Source organism: Malania oleifera, chromosome 4 (genome assembly GCF_029873635.1).
Source record: "Malania oleifera isolate guangnan ecotype guangnan chromosome 4, ASM2987363v1, whole genome shotgun sequence".
Classification (NCBI taxonomy): domain Eukaryota; kingdom Viridiplantae; phylum Streptophyta; class Magnoliopsida; order Santalales; family Ximeniaceae; genus Malania; species Malania oleifera.
This window is the reverse complement of record NC_080420.1, coordinates 573,935-598,060: the sequence shown is the minus strand read 5'-3', so window position 1 is coordinate 598,060 and position 24,126 is coordinate 573,935. Positions and strand designations below refer to the sequence as shown.

Genomic DNA, 24,126 nt, shown 5'->3' with positions numbered 1-24,126 from the left:
TTTTCCCGTACAGTTTATCCTTATTTTCATTCAACATGTGCCTACACGAGTTGCCAAAGGCACTCTAATCTATAACAGAACTTAAAAATAAAAGGCTTCACAAGAAAGATAGCACATTACCTGGCGTTGAAAGCTATGAAACTTGCTTGTTTTAATGAATAAGATTTATCTAAAAACATATTCTACAGAAAATATTACAAGCAATGTGCTGAATCAGGAATTCAATTCAAGCTGTAGTCTACTCTTGGAGTGGTCGCGCCTCCATTGGGAGTAAAAATTCCCAGCACGTGCCCATATCCGTGACCGAGCAATAATGACCCCCCCCCCCCCCCCCCCCCCCCCCCGGCGCAGCTTGCAAAGGATTGAAAACTCCTACAAAGAATGTGAAAAGGTAACCTGTAACAGTACATGGGTTGGAGAGGAATAAACAGCCACAGAACAGAACAATGATAACATTTCTATAAATAGAAGTGGTCATGGTGAGTGACGTCTCCTGTCAGCAACCCCCTTTAATATGCAAAGTCGCAGACGCTGGCCAAGGGCCCCAAGCTTTTGGAATTTCCCACTCTTTGTCTGTCTTTGCGACTTTGAAACCAGCATAGTCTTTTTCTTGTTTTCTTCTTTTGGCAAGTGGAATGATTCCCGACTTTGTTGCATGGTTTTAAGAGGTGCCGCAGATAAATTCAGACTCCGCTACAATCAATATAAAAATGATGTGAGTGGGCAAAGGGCAGATGACCAGTCAAATGTAAATTTTGATACTCTGATCAATATACACCGTCTCCAAAAAATGATTAATGTGTGCGCCCTAACAACAAATGCACCAAATTCAGGAATAACAGCCATAATGCAAGCACTTTGTCTAACAAAACCAGGCTGTATTTGATTGGGCACAAGTCTTGCCATCCCAAAAGCATGATGTTGTATGTGTCAGAATTAACATTATTGAATATAAGAAAAAAATGGCTAAGAAAAACAGTTCAGATAATTATATGCTAAGTTACATGCGTGCACGCGCACATGAGAGAGTGAGAGAGAGAGAGAGAGAGAGAGAGACTGAGACCTGATGGCAGTTAGAAGCTGTGCAATTTGTAGAAGCTTCATCATCACTGCTTCCTAGTGACGAGCATCTTCCCCAACTCTCTCTATTTGAGCTTGCATAAGAATAACACTCCTCGTTTTGGCCATTTGGCTTATCCTAAGAAATCATGGCCCCAATGATTAGGTGAATCCGTTTCAAATTTAATAGCTATCTATATTCCACAGTTCATCTACCATCATTACTGTGTTTTATTTCCATGGTCCATACCAAGAACAAGAAAACATTGTTGGTAAATTCACAATGCTTGCTCCCCGTCCAAAAATATAAAAAATAAAAAACAAATAAATATTAACAGCTGAAAAAAGTAGCTGTATATAAAATCACATAAAAATTTAAAGTTTGCCTAGTGAGCAGTGATGGAAGAAACATGCATTACGGCTTGTTGAGGAAAGAGATTGCACTATGGTAAATGGATCAACTATGGCATTCATTTGCAATGCCTGCAAGGAACTTGCAAATAGAAACTAAGAAAAGGAACTTGATAAAAGTTCTAGATAGAAAGCGCAAAGCAGGATAATCTGCCAGGATTTTGCTGGGTAAATTGAGATTTATTATAAGAAGGATGGTTTAACAATGAAATCAAGCAGACTGATCCAAGTGTGGTGATGTTAAAGAAAGGAAGCATTGAGTTGCAGAAGGTGGAGTCATCGGCAGCCACCAACCCAGCCGCTTCTGTTGAATTTGGAGATCAGCGGCCACCAACCCAGTGCACCTTCATTGAAATTAAGCCACCTACTTTTGAATTTCACTCCCCATCCATCGCTCTATAAATGAGGTGTGTGGGTGTAATCTGTTGTAAGAACTAAGTGCAGAAGTAGTGTGCGAGGAACAGAGTGTAATCTGTGTTGAGAGAGAGAGACTTGAGTTGAGCAGTGGCTCCTCCTTGTATTTATTCTCCCACTTATAGTTAGATTGGTGTGCTTCGTAGACATAGGTCAGTTTGGACCGAACTACGTTAAATCTGGTGTTCCATTTTTGATTGTTTATATTTTGCTTGTGTGTGATTATTGTTCCTAGATCCCTCCCAACAATTGGTTTCAGAGCTAGATCAGAGCAAAATCACCAAATCGGAGCCTCTATCCAGTATCTCAAAACTGCGTTTTGAGCCCACCATCGTGTTCTTCTCGTTGAGACGAAGCCAACAATGCAAACCGGAGCTCAAATGGAGGTCCCACGAGCCTGCACGCGCCTCTGGCAGTATGCCGTCGCAGCCACGCGCCTTCACGCAGTTCCCAGTAGCTGGTGACTGCACGAGCCCACACGCACCGGCGAGCACACGGTGAGAGCTGATGGAGGAAGAAGAGCTGAAGTAATCAGCGCTGTCAGTCGAGTCAACGCCACCTCATCGCCACCACAGTGCCCAGTCAGCGCCCACAGCAACGTGTTGCCAGCCGCCACATCATTAGTGGGACCCACCATGCCACATTAGACGCCACATCATCAGTGGGCCCACCGTGCCACGTCAGCAGCTGGTGCCCACCCCTGCAACGTCATCAGCCACATCAGCTAACGATGTCAACTAACAGCCGCAGAATATTCCGTCAGTCATGGAATATTCCGTTAAGTTTGACCTCTTAGACCAAAAACTTTGACCGGGCTTTTCGAAGCCATTTTAGGTCCATTTTTCAAACGACTTGAACCATTTCTAAGGTTTTCAGCCGTTCCGAATCCAACCGTATTGTCTGTTTGAGCTAATTCCATTTCTAGATAGGCGAATCGAGATGTCAAATGAAAAGAACTCAAATATCGAGATGTTTGACGACACCAATTTTGGTTTTCAGAAGATGCAGATTGAGGATAACTTGTTTGGTAAGGAGTTGCACTTACCATTGAGGGAGGGTGAGTGGGAGTTGCTTGATCGAAAAGCTCTTGGAGCTATTAGGATGATGTTGGCAAAGTCTGTTGCTTTAAATACAAATCATTTAATAGTTTGTATGATAGATGAGATACAAAAGAAAGGAAAAGAGATATATTTAAACTTACTAAAGCTAGAGAAAGGATAAGTAAAAATAAAACAGAATATATGAGATGTAATTTTAGTAATGATAGGAGGAATATTGGAGACAAAGTTAAACTTGATGATGAAGAAATAAATAGCACTTGTAGATTTTGATACCTTGGATCTATTATGCAAGTTGAAAGAGAAATTGAAGATGATATAATGCATAGAGTCCAAGAAGATTGGGTAAAATGGAGAAGTACTTCAAGTGTGCTTTGTGATCATAGAATACCCTTAAAATTAAAAGGGAAGTTTTATAGGACAGCTATAAGACCATCTATGCTATATGGATCAAAATGTTGGACGACGAAGAAACAAAATATCCAAAAAGTAAAAATTGCCGAGATGAGAATGCTTAGATGGATGAGTGGTATAACATTGAAAGATAAATTAAAGAATGAACATAATCTCTGTAAGTTAGGTGTAGCTCCTATAAAAGATAAGATAAGAGAGGGACGAATTAGATGGTATGGACACTTGCAACATAGGCCACATAGTGCACCAGTGAGGGAGAGTGAGTTAGTTACTATGGGGGTAGTAGAAAGAGTAGGGGTAGACCTAAAATAACTTGGAAGGAGATGTAAGTAAGAATTTAATATCCTTGAATCTGTCAAAAGAAATGGTCCATGATCGCATAAATTAGCGGAAAAGGATTTATATAGCCAACCCACCTAGTGGGACTTAAGGCTTGGTTTTGTTGTTGTTGTATTTTGATTCCATCAGTGATTTATGGTACCCCTTTTGTGCTGATCCTTATGTTCCTACTTTTACCCTTCTCAAGAAATCCTTTACCCCTCTTCCAAATCCATTAGTTATTGATCCAGAGAATCAATTTCCAAATCCATTAGTTATTGACCCAGAGATATTGCAGGTTTACGAACGATGGAAAGCAAGCACAAACATCACTATCGACATGCAAACGCCTCCTTTGCCCGTCACTAGTGTTGGAGATGTGGCTCATATTGAGAGGAACGCGTGCGCTGGGAAAGCATGGTGAAGCAAAGAATAACGGTTTCAGGTTTCAGTCTACAAGGGAAATAGTTCTCGACATTAAGGCGCAGGTCACGGAATTTGAATCGGGAAATCAGTAGATTGGGGGGTTTTGGAGAATTTTCCTCTGGGATTTGCTCTAGGAGTATTTTAGATAGTATCTACGCCTCTTATACGCATAGGATTTGTTTATATACTATATTTTGTAACCCTTGATGTAAGCTTGACATTATTGATAGTGAAAAAATCAGTCGCTGCCCTCGTAGACGTAGACACATTGCCGAACCACGTAAATTTTGTGTCTTTGATTATTGCTTTTGTTTATTCTCTTTGTGATTGATTGTATTATTCATCGTTGAGTTCTTGCATTGATTGTTCCGATTCAATTTTTGTTTCTGCTGCGCATTGGAGTACTTTTTGCACAACAAATTGGTATTAGAGCTATTGTTTGCAATGGTTGGGATCTCTTCAGTGACGTTCAACATTGGCAAGTTCGATGGAACAGGAAATTTTGGACTTTGGTAGAGGAGGATTAAGGACATGTTGGTGCAGCAAGGTATGGTGAAGGCATTATATAGAAATAGTCGAAAGGCATGGACGACACGAGTTGGAAGCCAAGGCTGTGGCTACTATCAAGTTATGTCTAGCCGATGATGTGTTGTATCACGTCATGGATGAGGAGTCGCCGGTAGCGATTTTGCTGAAACTATAGAACCAGTATATGTCCAAGTTTTTATCGAACAAGTTGTATCTTAAGCAAAGACTCTATGGGCTTAAGATGGCAGAGGGTTCGGACTTGAATCAACACATCAACGTATTTAATCAGATCATCAACAATCTAAAGCGGGTTGATGTGAAGTTCGAGGATGAAGACAAAGTGTTGATGTTGTTGAATTCCCTACCTAAGTCTCCAACGCACGAGAATCTGGTTACAACTCTAACATAGGGGAAAGAAACCTTGGAGTTGGAGGATATCACCAATGTCCTGTTGAGTTTCCATCAAAGGAAGAAGGTCAGTGACGAAAATACTCAAGGTGAGGGCTGATGGTGAAAGGTAATCAGGATCGTGGGAGAAACAATAGGGAATGCTGAAAACAAAGAAGGGTCATCACACATGACGAACGTAGTAGAAGGAGACTTTGAGAGTGGTGATGGTGATATGCTCTTGGTTTCATCTGGTTCAGATGAGTTTGCAGATTCTTGGATCTTAGACTAGACATGTTCTTATCATATGAGGCCCAATAAAGAATGGTTCATTACGTTCAGATTGGTGAGTTCTGGTTCCGTTTTGATAGGAAACGATGCTGCGTGCAAAGTTTTCAAGATGGGGAATATCAGAATCAAAATGTATGATGGTGTGGTGAGGACGTTATGTGATGTTAGACACATACTGGAATTGAGGAAGAATCTGGTTTTGTTAGGCACCTTAGATTGTAACGAGTTAGTTACAAGTTTGAAAGTGGGGTAATGAAGGTGAGCAAAGGTGTTCTCACCATGATGAAGGGGAAGAGAGTACCAAGGAATATATATACACTGCTGGGTACAACAGTTGTAGGTGGAGTTGCAGTTGCAGAGCCTGAGTCAGACAGTACTGTTTTGTGGCATATGCGGTTAGGGCATATGGGTCAGCGTGGAATGAAGGAGCTTGAGGAATCTTTTGAAGGGGGTCAAATCATGCAAGCTGAATTTCTGCAAGTACTGTGTGCTTGGGAAGCAGAATAAAGTTTAGTTTATGGCAGCCACGCACAAGACGGAGGGAATACTGGACTACATTCATACGGACGTTTGGAGGCCGGTGAGAGTAGCGTCACGAGGGGGACATGTGTACTTAGTGAGTTTCCTTGACGATTATTCACGAAAGGACTGGGTGTACTTCATGCAGCACAAGTTAGAGACTTTTGCCAAGTTTAAATTGTGGAAGGCTGAGGTGGAGAACCAGACTGGGAGAAAGATAAAGTGCCTCAGGTTAGACAATGACACTGAGTACACAAACTTGAGCTTTAGAGAATTGTGCGAGCATCATGGCATAAGTAGGCATTTTACAGTCCGCATGACACCACAACAAAATGGTGTAGCAGAAAGGATGAACCGAACCATTGCTATGAATTTTTGGGCCGAGGTAGTGAGTATGACTTGTTTCTTGGTAAATCAATCACCAAGGGCATCACTAGATGAGAAAGTTGCTGAGGAGGTGTAGACAGACAATGAGGTAGACTACTCTGGATTGAGAGTACTTGGGTGACTAGCTTATGCGCACATTCCTGGTGAGGAGATATCAAAGCTTGAGGCAAAGTCGAGACGGAGCATCTTTCTGGGATATCAGAAAGGCGTGAAAGGGTTCAAGCTATGGAATTTGGTGACAAACAAGGTGGTGATTAGTAGAGACGTGGTCTTCGATAAGAAAGCCATGTTGTGGTGTACTCAGGAAAAAATAGAGAAACAGGTGCCAAAAAATCGCAGCAGCGATGAGCATGTGATTTAGGTGAAGTTGGAGACTTAGGGCAGAGATGCAGGGAGTTCTAGCTCGAGAGATCAACAGACGGTGTAGGTGGAGTTGGAGACTGAGGGCAGAGATGACGATAATCAGAATGCAGGGAGCTCTAGCTGAGGAAACCAGTAACATCATAGTATAGCTATAGACAAACTCAGATGCATTGTCAGGCCAGCCCCCAAGTACGGTTTTGACGATCTGGTGTCTTGTGCACTTATCACAAGCAGCTGGTATCTTACTACCTTTCTAAAGGCTGTGCATAGTCAGGAGAAAGGTAGCTAGATGGGCGCTATGGTGGAGATAGAGTTGTTGCATAAGAACTAGACATGATACTTGGTGGAGCTTAACAAGGGGAAGAGGGCGATCAAATGCAAGTGGGTGTATAGGAAGAAATAAGTAGTTTCAAAAAATGAAAAAGAGAAGTTCAAGACTCGATTGGTAGCAAAGGGATACTCGTAGAGGAGGGGAGTTGATTATGATGAAATATTCTCCCCTGTGGTCAGACACACTTCCATCGTAGTGTTGGGACCGGTGGCACATTACGACATGCATTTGGAGCAGATGGACGTAAACACAGTGTTCCTCCACGGTGATTTGGAGGAGTTGATTTACATGACACAGTCAGAAGGGTTTGGCCAACTTGGACAAGAGCACCTGGTTTGTAAACTGAAGAAGTCACTTTACAGGTTGATATAGTCTCTGAGGCAGTGGTACAAACAGTTTGATGCCTATATGATCCGTATTGGCTACAGGAGGTGTGAGTACTATTGCTGCGTCTATGTGAGGAGTCTTGAGGAACGGGTCTCTCATATTCTTGTTACTTTATGTCGACGACATGCTAATTGCTGCTAAAGACATAACTGAGATGAATCAATTGAAGACTCTGTTAGGAAAAGAGTTTGACATGAAAGACTTGGGTGTAGCCAAGAAGATTCTTGGCATGGGGATTCGCAGAGACAGAGCTACAGGGAGATTGTGGTTATCTTAGGGTGGCTATGTGGAGAAAGTGTTGGAGAGGTTTAGCATGACTAATGCTAAACCGGTGAGTACACCATTGACGAGTCATTTTAGGTTGTCTACCACCCAGTGCCCAAAGACGGACAATGAGGTTCGTGATATGTCGAAGGTCCCTTATGCCTATGTAGTGTGGTGTCTGATGTATGCTATGATGTGTACAAGGCCGGACCTGACACAAGCTGTCAACGTGGCGAGTAAGTTCTTTTCGAATCTGGGTCGACAACATTGGGATGCAGTCAAGTGGATTCTCAGGTACTTGACGGGTACAACCGGATATGACATCATGTTCAGTAAACAACAGAGTGATCCATCAGTAGTAGAGTATGTGGATGCTGACTATGCAGGAGACTTGGATGATAGGAGGTCTACCACAGGATACATATTCACCCTTGTGGCGGGACCTATTTGTTGGATGTCTATGGTACAGTCGCTCGTTGCCTTATCTACTACTGAGTTGGAGTACATGGCAGTGGCTGAGGTTGCCACGGAAGCGTTGTGGCTTACAAGATTGGTCAAGGAGCTGGGTGTCCAGCAAGGTGGAGTTCGGCTACAGTGTGATAGTCAGAGTGCCATTTACTTGACGAAGAACCAGGTGTATCATGCGAGGACAAAGCACATCGGGAACTGGTTGCTTCAGGTTAACTTCTACTTGAGAAGGTTCACACGTCTGAGAATGCAGTTGATATGTTGACGAAACCTGTCACAACAGACAAGTTTAAGCATTGCTTGGACTTGGTCAACGTCTTCAGGTGCTAGATAGGTGACAGTCCCAATTTACTGTCTCGGGTGGAGCAGCGGATATGCTTTCGGATTTCTCTTAAGTGGTGAATATTAGCCAAGGTGGAGATTGTTGGAGATGTGACTTATATTAAGGGGAACGCATGCGTTGGGAAAGCATGGAGAAGCAAAGAACAAGAGAGAAGATTGCAGGAAGAAACCGTTGACTGTTTGGTCGATGATTTGGTCTATGGTTTGGCCTCGGCAAATAATTGTCGACGGTTTCAATCTGCAAGGGAAATAGCTCTCGGCATTAATCCGTCAACGGTTTGCGTGAAACCATCTACGGTTTCGTTTGGCACAGGTCACGAAATTTGAATCGGGAGATCAGTAGATTGAGGGGATTTCCTCCGGGATTTGTTATAGGAGTATTTTAGATACTATCTAAGTCTCCTGTACGCACAGGGTTTGTTATACTATATTTTGAACCCTTGATGTAAGCTTGACATTATTGATAGTGAAAAAATCAGTCGCTGCCCCCGTGGACGTAGGCACATTGCTGAACCACGTAAATCTTGTGTCTTTGATTATTGCTTTCGTTTATTCTCTTTGTGATTGATTGTTGTTTCCGTATTATTCATCGTTGAGTGCTTGCATTGATTGTTCCGATTCAATTTGTGTTTCCGCTGTGCATTGGGGTACTCTTTGCACAACAAATTATTTCAACTACTAGTTCTAGAGATAGATCACAATGTGACTTGGACTGGCCCATTGCTCATTAGAAAGGTACTCGAACATGTGCTCAATAATAATTAGTTGCTTATCCTATTGCTCATTATTTTTTAGTTCTTCACCTTCCTAAACCTATGTGTTCTTTTTCCTTGTCCATTTCCTTCGTTTCTATCCCTTGCATGTTGAAGCACTTGCTAACCTTGGGTGGAAACATACAATGGATGTAGGAATAGATGCCTTGACCACTATAGGGATATAGGACTTGGTGGATCTTCCTCATGGTAAGGAGTTTGTTAGCTATGTTGGGTCTACATGAAGGCTCAACTGCCAAGGGGTACACCTAAACATATGGTATTGATTATTTTTGAGACCTTATCCCCCGTTGTACGAAGATTTGCAGGAGAAGGTATACATGGAGCAACCTCCTAGGTATGTTGCGGAGGATGGTAAAGTATGCAGGTTTCATAAGGCCATTAATGATCTTAAATGGTCTTCTTGAGCCAAGTTTGACAAATTTAATGTTGTATTCTCTGCATTTGTCTTTTTCAATACCACTCTGATCAGTTTATTTTTGTCCGCAATATGGAGAAAGGTGCGGTACTTCTAGCAGTTTATCTTAATGATATCATAATCATTGTTAGAGACCATAGTGGGATTGCAGAAGTTAAGCATTGGATTCAAAAAAAATATCCAATCAAGGACTTGGGTATTATCTGTTACTTTCTTAGTATTGAGATTATATGATGTAGGAGAGGGTTGAATCTGACTTGCTAAGTGAGATTGGTTTGTTGGGACCAAACCCAGTTGATACTCTTGTAGATCTCAATGTGAAGTTGTCTAGGGACGTTGGATTGGACCATGAAGACAAGTTGTGTAGGCAGTTGGTTGGCAAAGTTGATCTACTTGACTGTCACTAACATATCTTTTGCAGTTGGAGTGGTGAACCAGTTTATGGAAAATTCCAAACAACCACTTTGGGATGCTGTTTGTAGGATTTGTGGTATCTCAAAGTCTCTCCCAGCAAAGGTTTGATATATAAATGCAATAGAAATTGTGAGGTTGTGGGATATTCTAATGTAGATTGGGCTGGATCTAGTGATGATCAATGGTTTACAACTGCATATTGTACATTTGCGGGAGATAATTTTGTCACTCAGCATAGCAAGAAACAAACTACTGCAGCAATATCTAGTGCTGAAGTGGAATATTGAGCTATGGCTCATTTCGTGATTGAGCTTATGTGGCTGGAGTCTCTTATGTCAGAGATGAGATTCTTGCTAACGAAGAAAATAGATGTGTTTTGTGATAATCAAGCTACCATTTATATTGCGCTAGCAATCTAGTGTTTCATGAGAGAATTCAGAGGACAAAGCACATAGAAGTTGACTGTCATTTTGTGAGGATGCTGTGTTGAAGAAGGTCGTGAGGGCTCCCTCTGTGGAATCTGTCGATCAATTAGACGATGTTTTTGCAAAGCCTTTATTTAAGCCTGCCTTGTCTAATGTTTGTTACAAGCTGGGGTTGGGTGATATTCATCCACCTCCAGCTTGAGGGGGAGTGTTAGAAGAGAATATGTTGTTCTAATAACTAGGCTGAGTTAATGGGGGCATTTTTGTCCTTAACACTAATTATTAATAATATATAAGAGGGCAGACCTGGAGCTGTACATAGAATTCAGAAAACCACCGCTCACTTTTCTCCTATATTCTTGTGTCCTCTCCTCTCTTGCATTCTCTAACTTTACAACAATAATCAATGTCAATTGCTCGGCTGCTTTGCCTTTGATAGAGAAACTTTTCTCTGGCCAAGAATTGGGGGGGCATCCAATTCATTGGCAAATGCAAAATTTACCATTTTAACAATAAGGGAAAAAAAAACCCTAGAATAGAGGAAAGAAGCATCTCATCACTAGTTGTTAACTTAGTAACGTACAGTGAGAAATTGTCAACCACAATTTTTCTATTTCAATTTTTAACCTCAAGTATTTGATAAAAGGAACTTCCATCTTTAGATCCATGGTTAGTGCCAAATAAGATACCTGCAGTTGTGATGACCCATCACCATTAAGTGAATCATCTTCTTCAAGAATGGGATCCTGCATTGCAATAACCAAGTACGGGAAAAAAATCAGTGAAAAAAAACAGAAAATGGTTCTTTTTATAGCACGTGTTTTGTTTTGTTTTGTTTTCCTTTTTTTTTTTTTTTTTTTGCATGGGTGGTAATTAAATGGGAAAGAAATATACATACAACTACAGTAGTAATTGGTGCAATTTGGGGAAAAATTCCACCCACAGATTTTGGGGTTGAAATGCTAGAGGCAGATGAACTTGCGCCATCAGTACCCACACTATGAAGACCAGTAATGAGCTCATACAACAAGTTCTGAAAACAGTGAGGGGAACAATTAATATCAGTCCTTACAGTAGACATCTCAAGATATAATAAAAACTATATGCAGGGCTCTATTAGCACCCAGAATATTGGACGTAGGATTTTTTGTTGCCAACCCCAACTACCTGCCGTATTTTGTTGGGTCTCATATGAATAGTATTTGACAATCAAGAAAAGTGAGTAATGGTAAGAAGGTGCAGCACAGTACCTCAAAACAGCATCATTATCACATCATGATTGGAATGTCGCATGAATTTCTAGTTTTTGATTGATCTAAATTAACAATCATGCAATCTACTTACTATTTACTAACAGTGAAACTTGAAATATGTTTCCAATATTCTATATATAAAATTTTCTTCACCCTCATCAGTTGGAGAGTATGGTTTTCTTTGCTTGCTTTGGACTTATGTCATGGGGGCTTTCGCAAGATTACATTTTAACATTTTAAAAGGCTCAATTGAGGCTCGCCTCAAGGCATGCCTAAAACTTCTTGACACTCAATCTAAAATGGTGATTCCCAAAAATGCTAATGCATTGGCTGAGGCTCACGCTTTTGTACAAAAGGAACGCCTTTTGTGCCTTTTTAGTTGAGGTTTACGCTTTTTGGGTGTGATTCTCAAGTTAGATTTAGCTAGAAAATTTTAACTTCATATTTGTGTAGATGTAATGTCATAAAATGAGTTGATTTCTAAAACTTTTGAACCTCAACCTATACAATATAATTAAGAGTTGTATCTTAGATCTTGAAATTAATTTGAACTTTGTAATGTTACAACTATCTCTAATCATGATTTATGTACTGAATTTAAGTTAGCAAGCCAACAAGTAGTCTGCAAATTATACTTGACTTTTCTTTTACATTTTATTTGTGATTTCCTTAATTTTCTCTATTTGTAAAATATAAGAAATTTATTTGCATATTTTTATCTAAAAATCAAATCCTCAATAGGCTTACACCCCAATGCCTTAAGGCTTATGCCTCATGTCTTAAGGCTTAGAACACTTTGCCTTAGACCTTTGCCTTTTAAAACATGGACTCCAGCATGACTGGAAGACTACGGTTTCCTTTTTCTTGTATCTTATTTGCTTCTTTAATAAAGTTTCTTCTTCAACTAAAAAATCTAGTTTACAGATAAATTAGCCTCAAAATTTTTGAAAACTGTGTCATGAAACAAATATTACCTCATCCATACTAGCACCAACCTTCAGGTCTCTGAACTCATAATATTTCTCAAGCTTACTCAAATAGTAAGACATTTGGGGAGGATGAAGGACATTGTAGAAGAAAATGGTCACCGAATCATAATAAAATTGTGGACGTGAGGAGTTGTGGTCACCATCAAATTTTATAATATTTTTATCCCCCTGCAGAGACTCAGACACATGGTCAAGAATTTCAGAAATAAGTGAATAGCTGTGCATTCCCTGGTAAGTAATTGTAAAATCTTTGGAATGATTCAGTACCACATAGGACTTAAATATGAGGTCAGAGTGGTGGGGCTGAATGAATTTGTCCTCGTTAGCATGTCCAAATAAAGCGGGAATAAATGTCTTAGATGCAACCTGCAGGTGTTACAGAATATTAACATGCTATAAAAATAAATAAAATTTTAATTTTAAGACATCTTGGCAAGATAAGGAATATTCATATTCAGTTTGAAAAGTACAAACATAATATACAAAGTGGTCGACTTCAGAATTAATAACAATTAGTCTGCTAGAATTTAAAAAATATGGTAGGTGCCTTTTGGGTAATAATGAATGCCTAAATGACCGCCCCAAGCTGTCAGTTTAAAATGGTAAATATCATAAATCTCAACAATCTCACAAACATAAACAAACCTGGAGACAATTAAGGTCCATGATATCAAACTTTGCCTTCTTTAGAATCACTCTTCGCATGTAATGTACAGCCATCCTAACCTGATTGGAGTCAGGGAAAAGAAATATCAATGAAATAAACATCTAAGAACCAAGTTTAACATATTTGACAAATCCTCTATTATCATTTATGTACTGCATTTAACCATATATGTTCAACTAGTGCTAAAAAGAATGAGAAATGGAACATGTTGAAACAGATTTCTCCATAGGAAAAGGGAAACTAGATATAATTAATTTGATGAGGTTCCTGATTCAATTATCCTTTCCCCAAATTTGAAATGGAGGTCCAGTACATCAGAAGGAAAATGTGCAATTGAAATTTGAGACGACAAGAAAAGTTCACAATGACAAGTAAGATAAGTCATTCAATACTTGCAGCGATGTTCCCAGATTTTATATTTAAAAAAATTGTCAGCTTTCAACAAGCATCTGATGCTCATTAGACACTTTTATATTCATATTAATGCAGATGCTGAAGCCAAACATAAATTAAGCATAAATTACATTTGTGGACGCCCTATTTTTACCAGCCAGTTCAAAGAAAGTTCTGCGCTTTATGTCTCTTAGATTAGTTTATTTGGACTGAGAACAGTCCGAATTAGGAAAAATTGAACCAAGATCAAATAATTTTTTTATAAGCAAAGAGATAGCATAAATTGGAACAAATCATTGATGAAACAAAATATAAGCTAATATGTTCATTATCAATTGTTAGTGGTTATGTGTTAGTTATGTTAATAAGTGTGAAGGATATTATGGTCATTGGAATTGTACTCGACATATGTTACAAATAGAGGAGGCACCTATCATTGAGGTAAGGTCTTCCATCATGGTATCAGAGCAAGATCTGACATAAACCCTAATTGCATGACTGCCACTAAATCAAACCCTAAATATTGTAATACCACGCAACCAGCTGCAGTAGAAGGGTCATCAGCATCACCAAAGTCCAGGAGCAGCTTCAGCAGTTGCTGTCCTCTTCAACACCTAAAGAAATACCTCATATTTTGCAAAACTAACCACATAGCAAGCCACAGAACCTGCCAATCTTCGCGCTCCCATGCGCTGGCAGAAAGCCAGCAGAACCGACCCCACATGTCGGCGTGTGAGACTTTTTGAGCAGCCATTTTGCTCGATTTCCTCTCTAATGTCTTAAATCCTTCCTCACACCATAATACCAAGTTGTTTGTGATATTTTTGTCCAAAGGTATCACCTTTTTCAGTTGTTCATGTGCGGCATTCTGGAAATGTTTGCTTGCCATCATTGAGGCCTGAAACAGTGATATTGCTGTGTTCTTGATTTTTTTTTTTATCTTGTTCATTGTGTGCTTGTGGTTTGCTCTGGTTGTTGAACGTTGTGTGTTGGGATGGTGTCCATGAAGTCCAGAAGAATGTTGTTACTGAAACACTTTTGGGGTGAAGCCATTCTCACTGCAGCCTACCTCATAAACAGGACGCCCTCTCGCGTTCTCAAATTCCAAACTCCCTGTCAAACTCTACTTCAGTCCTTTCCCAATACTCGACTCATCTCCACTATTCCCTTCAAAGTATTCGGGTGCTCAGCTTTTGTTCATGTTCATAGTCAACACCGGGGTAAACTTGATCCTAGAGCCCTTAAGTGCATTTTTCTCACGTACTCTCCAAACCAAAAGGGTTATAAATGCTATTGACCAGCTACTAAAAGATATTATCACTCCATGGATGTCACCTTTTTTGAGCAACCATATTACCCCAAATCTGAAATTCAGGGGGAGATTACACAGGAATTCCAGCTTTGGGATTTTGAAGAGTTATCCCACCCTTCTTCTGATTCTGGCCCTTCTCACCTATCACAAATTTCTGAATCTATTCCAACTACTGACTCCATTTCTCCTTCACATCCCTTCTTAAAATCTCCCATGAAACATCAGCATCTGGACACTATTCAACCAACAAAAAATGATGAGTTGATTACCTATTCACGGAGGAGAAGGAGCAAAAAGGAGATAGAACAACAAGCAACCCTTGAGCAAATCCAAGAATCTGATCCGAGCCCTAAATCAAGTGAAAATCCACCAGGTAACTCTAATACCGAGACTTCCCATAATTAGTTAACTAATGATGATAGTGATTGTCCAATTGCTGTGAGAAAAGGTGTGAGATCATGCACAAAACACCCAATATACACTTTTGTGTCATATTAGGGGTTGTCATCGAATTTTAGATCTTTTGTTGCCAACCTCGACAAAATCCAGGTTCCTAATAACATACAAAAGGCTCTCGGTACACCTAAAAGGAAGTATTCTGTCTGGGAAGAAATTAGTGCACTAGAAAAGAATGGAACATGGGAGATCACAGAATTACCAACTGGAAAACGTCCAGTAGGTTGCAAATGGATATTCACTGTGAAATACAATGAAGATGGAAGTGTTAACCGATTCAAAGCTTGGCTGGTAGCAAAGGGATTCACTCAATCATATGGAATCGACTACAAAGAGACATTTGCCCCTGTAGCCAAGTTAAATACAACGCGGGTCCTCTTATCTTTGGCAGCAAATTTAGACTAGCCTTTTCACCAACTAAATGTCAAGAATGTCTTCCTCAATGGAGACCTAATAGATGAAGTCTACATGGAAATTCCTCCAAGATTCGAGACACAGGTTACACACAACAAAGTCTGCAAACTCAGAAGATCTTTATATAGGCTCAAGCAATCCCCAAGAGCTTGGTTCGAGAGATTCACAAAGGTAGTCAAGCGGTATGGCTATTCTCAATGCCAATCAGATCATACACTTTGTTAAATACTCTGTTGGAAGAAAAATTTCTATCCTGATTGTATATGTGGACGACATCATTCTAACAGGAGATTATGAGGAGGAAATGAGTAGTCTCAAAAGTCTACTGGCTAAAGAATTCAAAATCAAGGACCTTGGGAATCTCAAATACTTCCTAGGCATAGAAGTGGCATGGTCAAGGAAGGGAATCTTTGTCTCCCAAAGGAAATATGTTCTAGATCTTTTGAAAGAGACTAGGATGCTCGGATTCAAGCCAGCAGATACTCCTATGGATTTAACAACCAAACTAGGAGCCAAGGAAGACAATGCACCAGTGGATAAAGGCAGATATCAAAGACTAGTTGGAAAACTTATATATTTGTCTCACACCTGACCTGATATTGGTTCTCTGTTAGTTTGGTGAGTCATATCATGAACAATCCCAATGATGAACATATGGAGGTAATTTATAGAATCCTACGATATCTGAAGCTAACACCAATTAATGGATTATTTTTTGAGAAGAATCAAAGAAGAGATATTGAAGTATTCAATCATGCAGATTGGGCAAGATCAATACATGATCAAAGGTCAACTTCTGGGTACTGCACATATGTGTGGAGAAACCTAGCTACATGGCGAAGTAAGAAGCAATTAGTTGTGTCAAGAAGCAGTGCAGAAGCTGAATTCAAGGCAATGGCAAATGGCATCTGTGAAGGAATATGGCTAAGACGGCTTCTAAAGGAATTAAAGATTTTAGGTGAAGAACCCATGAAGATGTTCTGTGACAATCAGTCAGCCATTAGCATTGCAAAGAACCCAGTGCATCATGATAGAACAAAACACGTGGAGAGTGATCGACATTTCATAAAATAAAAAATAGAGGAAGGAATAATCAAGATGTTGTATGTGCCTACATGTCTCCATACAGCCGATATCCTTACTAAGGCTCTACCAAGAAATAATTTTGATGATTTGAGTTCCAAGTTGGGCCTAATCAATATTGACAGCCCAACTTGAGGGGGAGTGTAGAATTATTAGATATGAGTCAACCTTTATTAGAGGCTGATCTTTAGGAGATTTACAGCTAACAAATCAATTGATTTGTTAGCTATTTTTGGTTCCACTATCCTAGAGGATTTGGGTAGCATGTTACCCGATTCTGTAGATAGTATTTCTTGTTTTACTGCTTTCCATTTTAAATAGGATATTCTATTTTCAGTAGGTTGTAAATATCCATTGTAATTAGATGAGAATTATCATCTATTTAAAGGGAATGTAATCTTTTTCATATGTTAGTGGAATATTTAGTTTTCTTTCCACATTTCAACAATTCTCAAACCTAAAAGGGGCGGGGCTAGATACACTACTTGATTCCAACATAATGGGGCAGTGATTAGAAGTAGTTCTCAAAAAAATAGTTTGAGAGACGTTAGACAATTCATCCTCCGAGTCACTAAAAAACAAAAATCTATCCAATCTACAAAGCACTACTCTAGCACACCCCCCCTTCCCTTGCAAAAAAAGAAAAAAGAAAAAAGAAGAAGAGAGATTTACTCAAAGGAAAGTCTCTTGGGGCCAACTCCTTAATAAATGTCAAACTGTTGCATAATAGCATTAATTCTCCCCCCACCCAAAACCTAACCACATTAAATCTCCTACCATTACCCACCTAAGTGAGCAAAAACCCAAAACACACTAAAGCTCTTCTTGGAAAGCACTCCTAAGAGTTCATCTAGGAGGACCATACATATAGGTTACTACAATTGGCGCCTTTCTTTCACTTCGAAAAGAATTAAAAGGGAAAGAATCCCCTTTAAATTTACATAGACAACACTTCCTTGATCAAGCTCCTTTTCCTTATACCCCTAAACCTGTCACATTCCAACTAATAATCTTCTTATCTTAACCCGCTTTCCACCCTTCCCAATCCCCTTACCCTCCTCATAATTAATAGAAGAAACCAAAGTTATTAGTTCTTTCTGAACTTTCTTCTTCTTCCTTTTATAGGTTTTGGGGCTCAAACTCAACCTCACCTCCTTTCCTAAGGGGTCTATAGGATCAAGTCTTCAAGGAGTTTGTGTGAGTCTTAAAAGTCTCTCTCACCTCCCCTAGAGCTAAACTTGCAGCCCTCTCCCCTACAAGAATCCTTCCTTTGGCATAAAGTATTAGAGATAAGATGAGGTTGAGTAGGAAGGGGAAGGATGCCATTACTGGTTCTAAGGATCCCCCAAAAGAAAATCTACCTTATCATCATTACCCCCCACCCCACCTACAACACCCGAGGGCAAAACATTTCAAGTTATTGACAAGAGAAGACTAAGCTCAAGATTATAACACAAAAAACTCCTATCATTAAACGCATTCAATTAATCTGAAAAATGGTTAGTAGAATCTTTACCTACCTATTTAAACGCACGATCCCTATGTTGGCATTTATTCTCCATTTGCTACGGGTGTTACCAACAAGTGCCTTCTGCCTCGACCCAAACAAATCCTCATCTTCAACTAATGGCTCCTTCTCAGATTCACACACATTGCTCATACTGTCCTCCATATCAAACGAAGAGTCAAAATTTGTTTCCTCTTCAGAAGAAGCTGTTAAATCTTGATATACAATGTTGGCCCACAACCTAACAGTATAAGCTTTTTGGTGAAGTGGTATCTAACATGGTGCCAAAGTTGGTTACCATGATGTCCTAGGTTCTAGTCTCGTTGCCCACATTTATTGTCTGTTATTTAAAAAAATTATTATATTCCCTGTGATGGGTGTCATTTTATCATTTGTTTATCTCCCCATGTGCTGTCAGGCTGCACATGTGGGGTAGTGTTAAAGCTTTGATATGCATTGTTGGCCGACAACCTAACAGCTTAAACTTCTAGGTAAAATGGTAATCTAACAATAGCCTTCAGATATTCCTTAAAATTTGACTATAGAGGATAAAATTGATTTGCCAAATTGTCAAATTTATGTTCAAATCCTCTAAGCCAATATAAGAGTTCCTAATTGAGCTGGCTTTCCTCCCTTCAATGAGAAGTATCGTCGTGCGCTGAACATTTGCCTTCTATTCAGCCTTGTTACTAGCTGCAGCCTACTGTCCATCATTGCAATTCAGGCCTCCGTACCAGCTTTTAGAACACAACTTCCAGCCACATTAAAAAGAGAGGCCCTCTTCCTCTTGACCCACACTAGTTTAGTCCTTGTCACCCCCGTAAACTTGGGCCTCACGCAAGGCCCACTTGTTTTTACCCCTTCAAACCCATTATGGTTTTCAAATTTTGACCAACCCCCATAACTAAACTGTGCTTCAATGCAGGGACCAATTTAAGAAGTAATCCCTCCTAATCCCTGCTATTACGGAGTTCAGTGTTTTATGAATTAACCACCTTTGTTGTTGGAGCACCCCTAATAATGTCAGCAAAGCAGGGGCTAGCTGCAGGTTTCTAAGTAGCAGTCACCGCACCTTAGCTTGCCCTTAAGGATGTCTGTTTTGGTCTTGCTAAACCTTAACAATACTAGCAAGGCTACTAGGAAGGACTTCCACCCCAGACACTGTACCTCCTTCAATATTCAGATGTTCGACCACCTCCCACTTCTATGTTCCTTCTTCAAGAGAAGAAAATTGCCCCTCTCGGTGATGGTGCATGCTGCTCGAACCACCTCTTTTCCTTTGTTCCCTTCATAGTGTTCACATACAACCCCCATCATCTTCGCCATGCAAACAAAGTCCCCCTTCTTCAGTTCAATGAAAGAAGCATGCCATCTGGCAAACTCAATGATGCAAAATGTAGACGAGTCTAAACACGTCATGTTGAACACATTTCTTGCTATTTTGATGTTAGAATGACCTCTCATGCCTGATAGCCAAGGCAAAAGAGAGAGATGGATGCTTGACTGTGGCAGAGTCTAAGGGAAAAGCAGCGATTGAAGAGAGCATGATCTTTGAGGTAGAATTGGCGATAGGAAGGAAGGAGCATCAGAGGCAAGAATCTCTGCATGCATAAGTTTAGATAGGGAGAGAGAACATGCATTGCCAAGCTCAAGTTCTTGGAGGAAAGGGTAGCCTGGAAGAGATCATCTTGTCAAAAGTGGTCGGAGGGCTCATCATCATCCTGACATAGTTGTCGGAGTGCTCATCATCATCATGTCTAGAGTCATCAGATGACTCATCTTGTTAGAGGGCTTGTATTGTCATAAGGCTCGTTCTAGGTTAAGGTTTAAGAACGTTGTCAAAACTAGGCAAGACATGTACAAAATCTTGATGTGGCACTACACTCTTGTAGTACTAGTTGCAACAAGCCTAGCCTTTGAGAAAAAAAAAAGGGACCAATGATGGGTCATTACTATGCAGCCTTACTTTGCATTTCAGCAAAAGGTTGTTTCCACGACTCAAACCTATGACCTATAGGTCACGCAGGGACAACTCTATCATTGTACCAAGGTTCCCCTTCTTAGTTGCAACCAAATGAGGGTAAAAAAATAGTCTCTTCCCTCCCAAGTCAAATTCTATAATTAAGTTTTTCCTCATCTTTCCACTAGCCAACCTGTGAAAACAATATAAATTACAATTGCCCTTTTTTACCAATTTAAATTTAGTATTTTTCCTCTCCTGAAAATCAAGCCTCCAACTCATTTTTCAAAGAAATCCATTTAGACTCTTTAATTTCCAAAATGCTAACACTTTCTTCTTTTCTATAAAAAAAATATCCAACTCAGCCAAAATGCTAGCATTTTTTACTAATATCCAAAAAACCACCTTGTTCAAACTTCTCAAAGACTCTTTAACACACTTAAGCTTCTTAATGATCCAGAACACTTCCCAACACCACTCCAAATTCTCACTCCAAGACTCTCTAACCAACAAGGGAAAAGAATCATGATGAAGCCACATATTCTTAAATTGAAAAGGGGTTAACCTTCCTAGATTCCAACAAGACTTGATTAGACACAAGTCTAGACAAAACAATCTAGGAAACATTAAAAATCGATCTTTCCAATCAATACAGAACAACATGTCTAATGTACCAGCAACAACCCTCTTTACCCCTTATATTAACAAAGAAGTGCACTATTCAGTGGTAAGTCCCTCAAATCACAATTCCTAGTGAACTTGTTGAAATTCTACATACACAAATTAACCCTCCCCCTCCCTTTCTTCTCACTAAGAAACCTAAGAACATTGAAATAACCACCTACAATCCATATAGGGAAAGCCAAAAATAGCATATTAAAGAAGACTAAAAAGTGGGCCTAGAACGACCATAAGTGGAAGTGGTCCACCATTGGCCCCTCCCTATTACTCTTACCAAAGACCAAAAGGGAAAAGAAACACAAGGCTATCAATTCTAGAAATGGACTGAGCATCTTAAACAATAAGAATGCCCCTATTTGCCCCATGAAAAGATAGAAACTCCCATTCCTTCATTCTTTATGCATTCTCCCAAATACTCCTCACTACCCCTCCACCCCAACCAAAAAAAAAAAAAAAAATCTAAAACAGAATGTCTAACCAACAGTCCACAAATCAAACCCTTCTTCCTAAAATCCCCTAAACCTCTGACATTTCAACTAATCAACTTTATAATTTAACTCTTTTCCCCTCTTACCTTCTCCCACAACCCCCCCCCCCCCCCAAAAAAAAAAAAAGTAAAAAAAAAAAAAAACAGAAAACAAAAAAATATGAGGCAAAATTATTAAGTTCTTTTTTTTTTCTTAACTCTCGAATGTTCTAGGACTAACCCCCACTTTCAACCCATCCCCTAAAGGGCTCACTAGCTTTAATACAAATGAAATGCACAACTATGCAAGTGGCTAGTTTGTTGAAAATGATAGAAAAAATGCACAAAGGAAATGTGTTCCAAAATAATAGAGAGGAATGTTTCTCTATATGTTTATCTACTCCTTATTTCCTAGCGAGATTGAAATATTGCCAACATGACCATCATACCAATCTCCCAAGAGTTGGATACACAACTGTTTGATCCAAGCCAACATTTCTTAAGGAATTAAATATATCAATGAAACTTCAAGTTGGAGCATAGCATGAATCAACTTGATTTTTGGCAAGCATTGTTGACATAAGAATAGCAAATAATCCAACTATAGAATTGCAACACATAATTCAAATAACAAGTAGTTGAGATTTGAGAACCAATATATAGTTGGTTTATGCAAATGTAATTTGATATTTGTGCATATCTCTCTCCATATGTGTATATGTGTGTCAAAAAGAGAGAGAGAGAGAGAAAGGGAAGGGGGGAGATACATACTGAGAATTTCGGAAGCCTGATTTTGTATACATCCACAAGTTCTATCATTAAATCAAATAAGTTTGAGAAGGCACTATCCAACACCATTCCTGCTATAGAAGTGTCTTCTGCTCCATAAAGAAGGCTGCATTACAATTTAGTATCAACATTAGAAGTCTGAAAAATATATCTGTACTCTAAATTTTCTTTATCGGTGATGTTTGGTGTTTGGTAACCCAGAGTTAGAATTGGAATGGTCAATACTGATGTATTTTTGTTTTCTGATGCCATGGGCCTTGGAGGATATATGATCTTCTTCTTGTAATTACTTTTTTTATTTATGAAGTTTTTCTATTGAAAAAAAAAAAAAAAAGATTTCCATTAACCTGAACTTCTGGATTTCAGCCACTCCACAAATTTAATCTCTGATTTCTATCAGAATCATATAAAAGTGAAAAAAAACTAATTTTTCATTTCTAGTCACACAATCAGCTTTCCATTAACCTAAACTTCTAGATTTCAGCCGCTCCAAAAAATCAATCTCTGATTTCTGTTGGAACCATATGAAAATCTAAAAACTAATTTTTCGTTTCTAGTCATACTCGCACATTCATATAAATATATGTGTATGTATGTATGTATGTATCTATGGATGTATGTACATATGCATGTATGTATGTATGCATAGAAACATGTAGGTATGCATAATATTTGGTCACAAATTTTCTCATGTACTTCTTTATGCTTATCCACCACCATTGCCTTTTCAAATCTCTATACATCTTAGAGCTGCTGAGAGGAATAGTCTATCTAGAATAATGTACTACCGCATGACTTCCTCCAAATCATGTGGAACACAAAGTCTCCCCAAACAACAAAGATCTCGTCCACCCTTTACATTGTGCATTTTTCTGTAGGCTTCCAAAAATTTTCTAAAACTGAGGATTTTGCTCTTCCTTCAGTAATTCATTCCAATAAAGTTGGTCGTGCCCTTAAATATATATATACAAACCTTCACTCCTTTAAGGGCCTTCTATAAGTTAAAAGAACCTAAGTTTCAAATAGCTTCCACCTTAGAGCTGTCAAATTTGCCAATGTATGTAGGGGCTTCCAACTTACTGTATCCGCCACCATGCTTGCCTTACTTGGATGATTTTTTTATTAATAAGAAGAGATATCATTGATAAAGAAGAACTTACAAAAAGGAGAATTAGACTTCTTCCATAAAAAATGTGGAAAAATCTAGAAAAAATAGATTAATTGAACAAATAAAAAATTGGGAAAGGTCAAAGCAAAAGATTCCACCATTCTTGCTGAACCTCTGGAAGGTTAACTCCCTTAAAGCACACACAATAAAGAGACCAGGAATTAAATCTTCCCACATAACAGCTGCCAATTCAATTTTCTCGTTGAAAAAATCCATGCATTAGGCTCCAACCATAATCCCCACTACACTAGGAAAACCACATTTCCAAAGCACTGCACTCTCCTTCCTTCTTCCAAAGCCCTCAAAATAAGTAGACAACCTTCCCTCCACTGATGCTGGGCAAACCCAAGTTTCTCCAAAACCACATTTCCAAAGCACTGCACTCTCCTTCCTTCTTCCAAAGCCCTCAAAATAAGTAGACAACCTTCCCTCCACTGATGCTGGGCAAACCCAAGTTTCTCCAAAACGATGGTCTTAAATTCCACGAAATTGTTGATATTTCCGTCGAAATTTCTGTTCTCCACCATCATGGAAATCGAAATGGTAGTTGATTTCTATCATGCATACTTTCCAATTAAGTTTCAATGAATC

The 24,126-nt window shown here is 39.3% G+C and overlaps 1 protein-coding gene across 5 annotated transcripts in view; it reads right to left on the bottom strand.

Annotated features, from left to right (window-relative positions):
* Positions 1–348: 348 nt before the first annotated feature.
* Positions 349–24,126, bottom strand: part of LOC131153260 (uncharacterized) — a 115,115-nt gene continuing 91,337 nt past the window's right edge. For all 5 annotated transcript variants that reach the window (XM_058105456.1, XM_058105454.1, XM_058105457.1 and 2 more), the window contains 8 exons: positions 22,350–22,473; positions 13,285–13,365; positions 12,907–13,005; positions 12,625–12,807; positions 11,296–11,430; positions 11,087–11,143; positions 1,064–1,198; positions 349–693 (listed from right to left, as the gene is read on the bottom strand). In XM_058105456.1, coding sequence (XP_057961439.1) covers positions 475–693; positions 1,064–1,198; positions 11,087–11,143; positions 11,296–11,430; positions 12,625–12,807; positions 12,907–13,005; positions 13,285–13,365; positions 22,350–22,473 — 1,033 coding nt within the window. In that variant the 3' untranslated portion in view covers positions 349–474. The remainder of the gene's footprint in view (positions 694–1,063; positions 1,199–11,086; positions 11,144–11,295; positions 11,431–12,624; positions 12,808–12,906; positions 13,006–13,284; positions 13,366–22,349; positions 22,474–24,126) is intronic.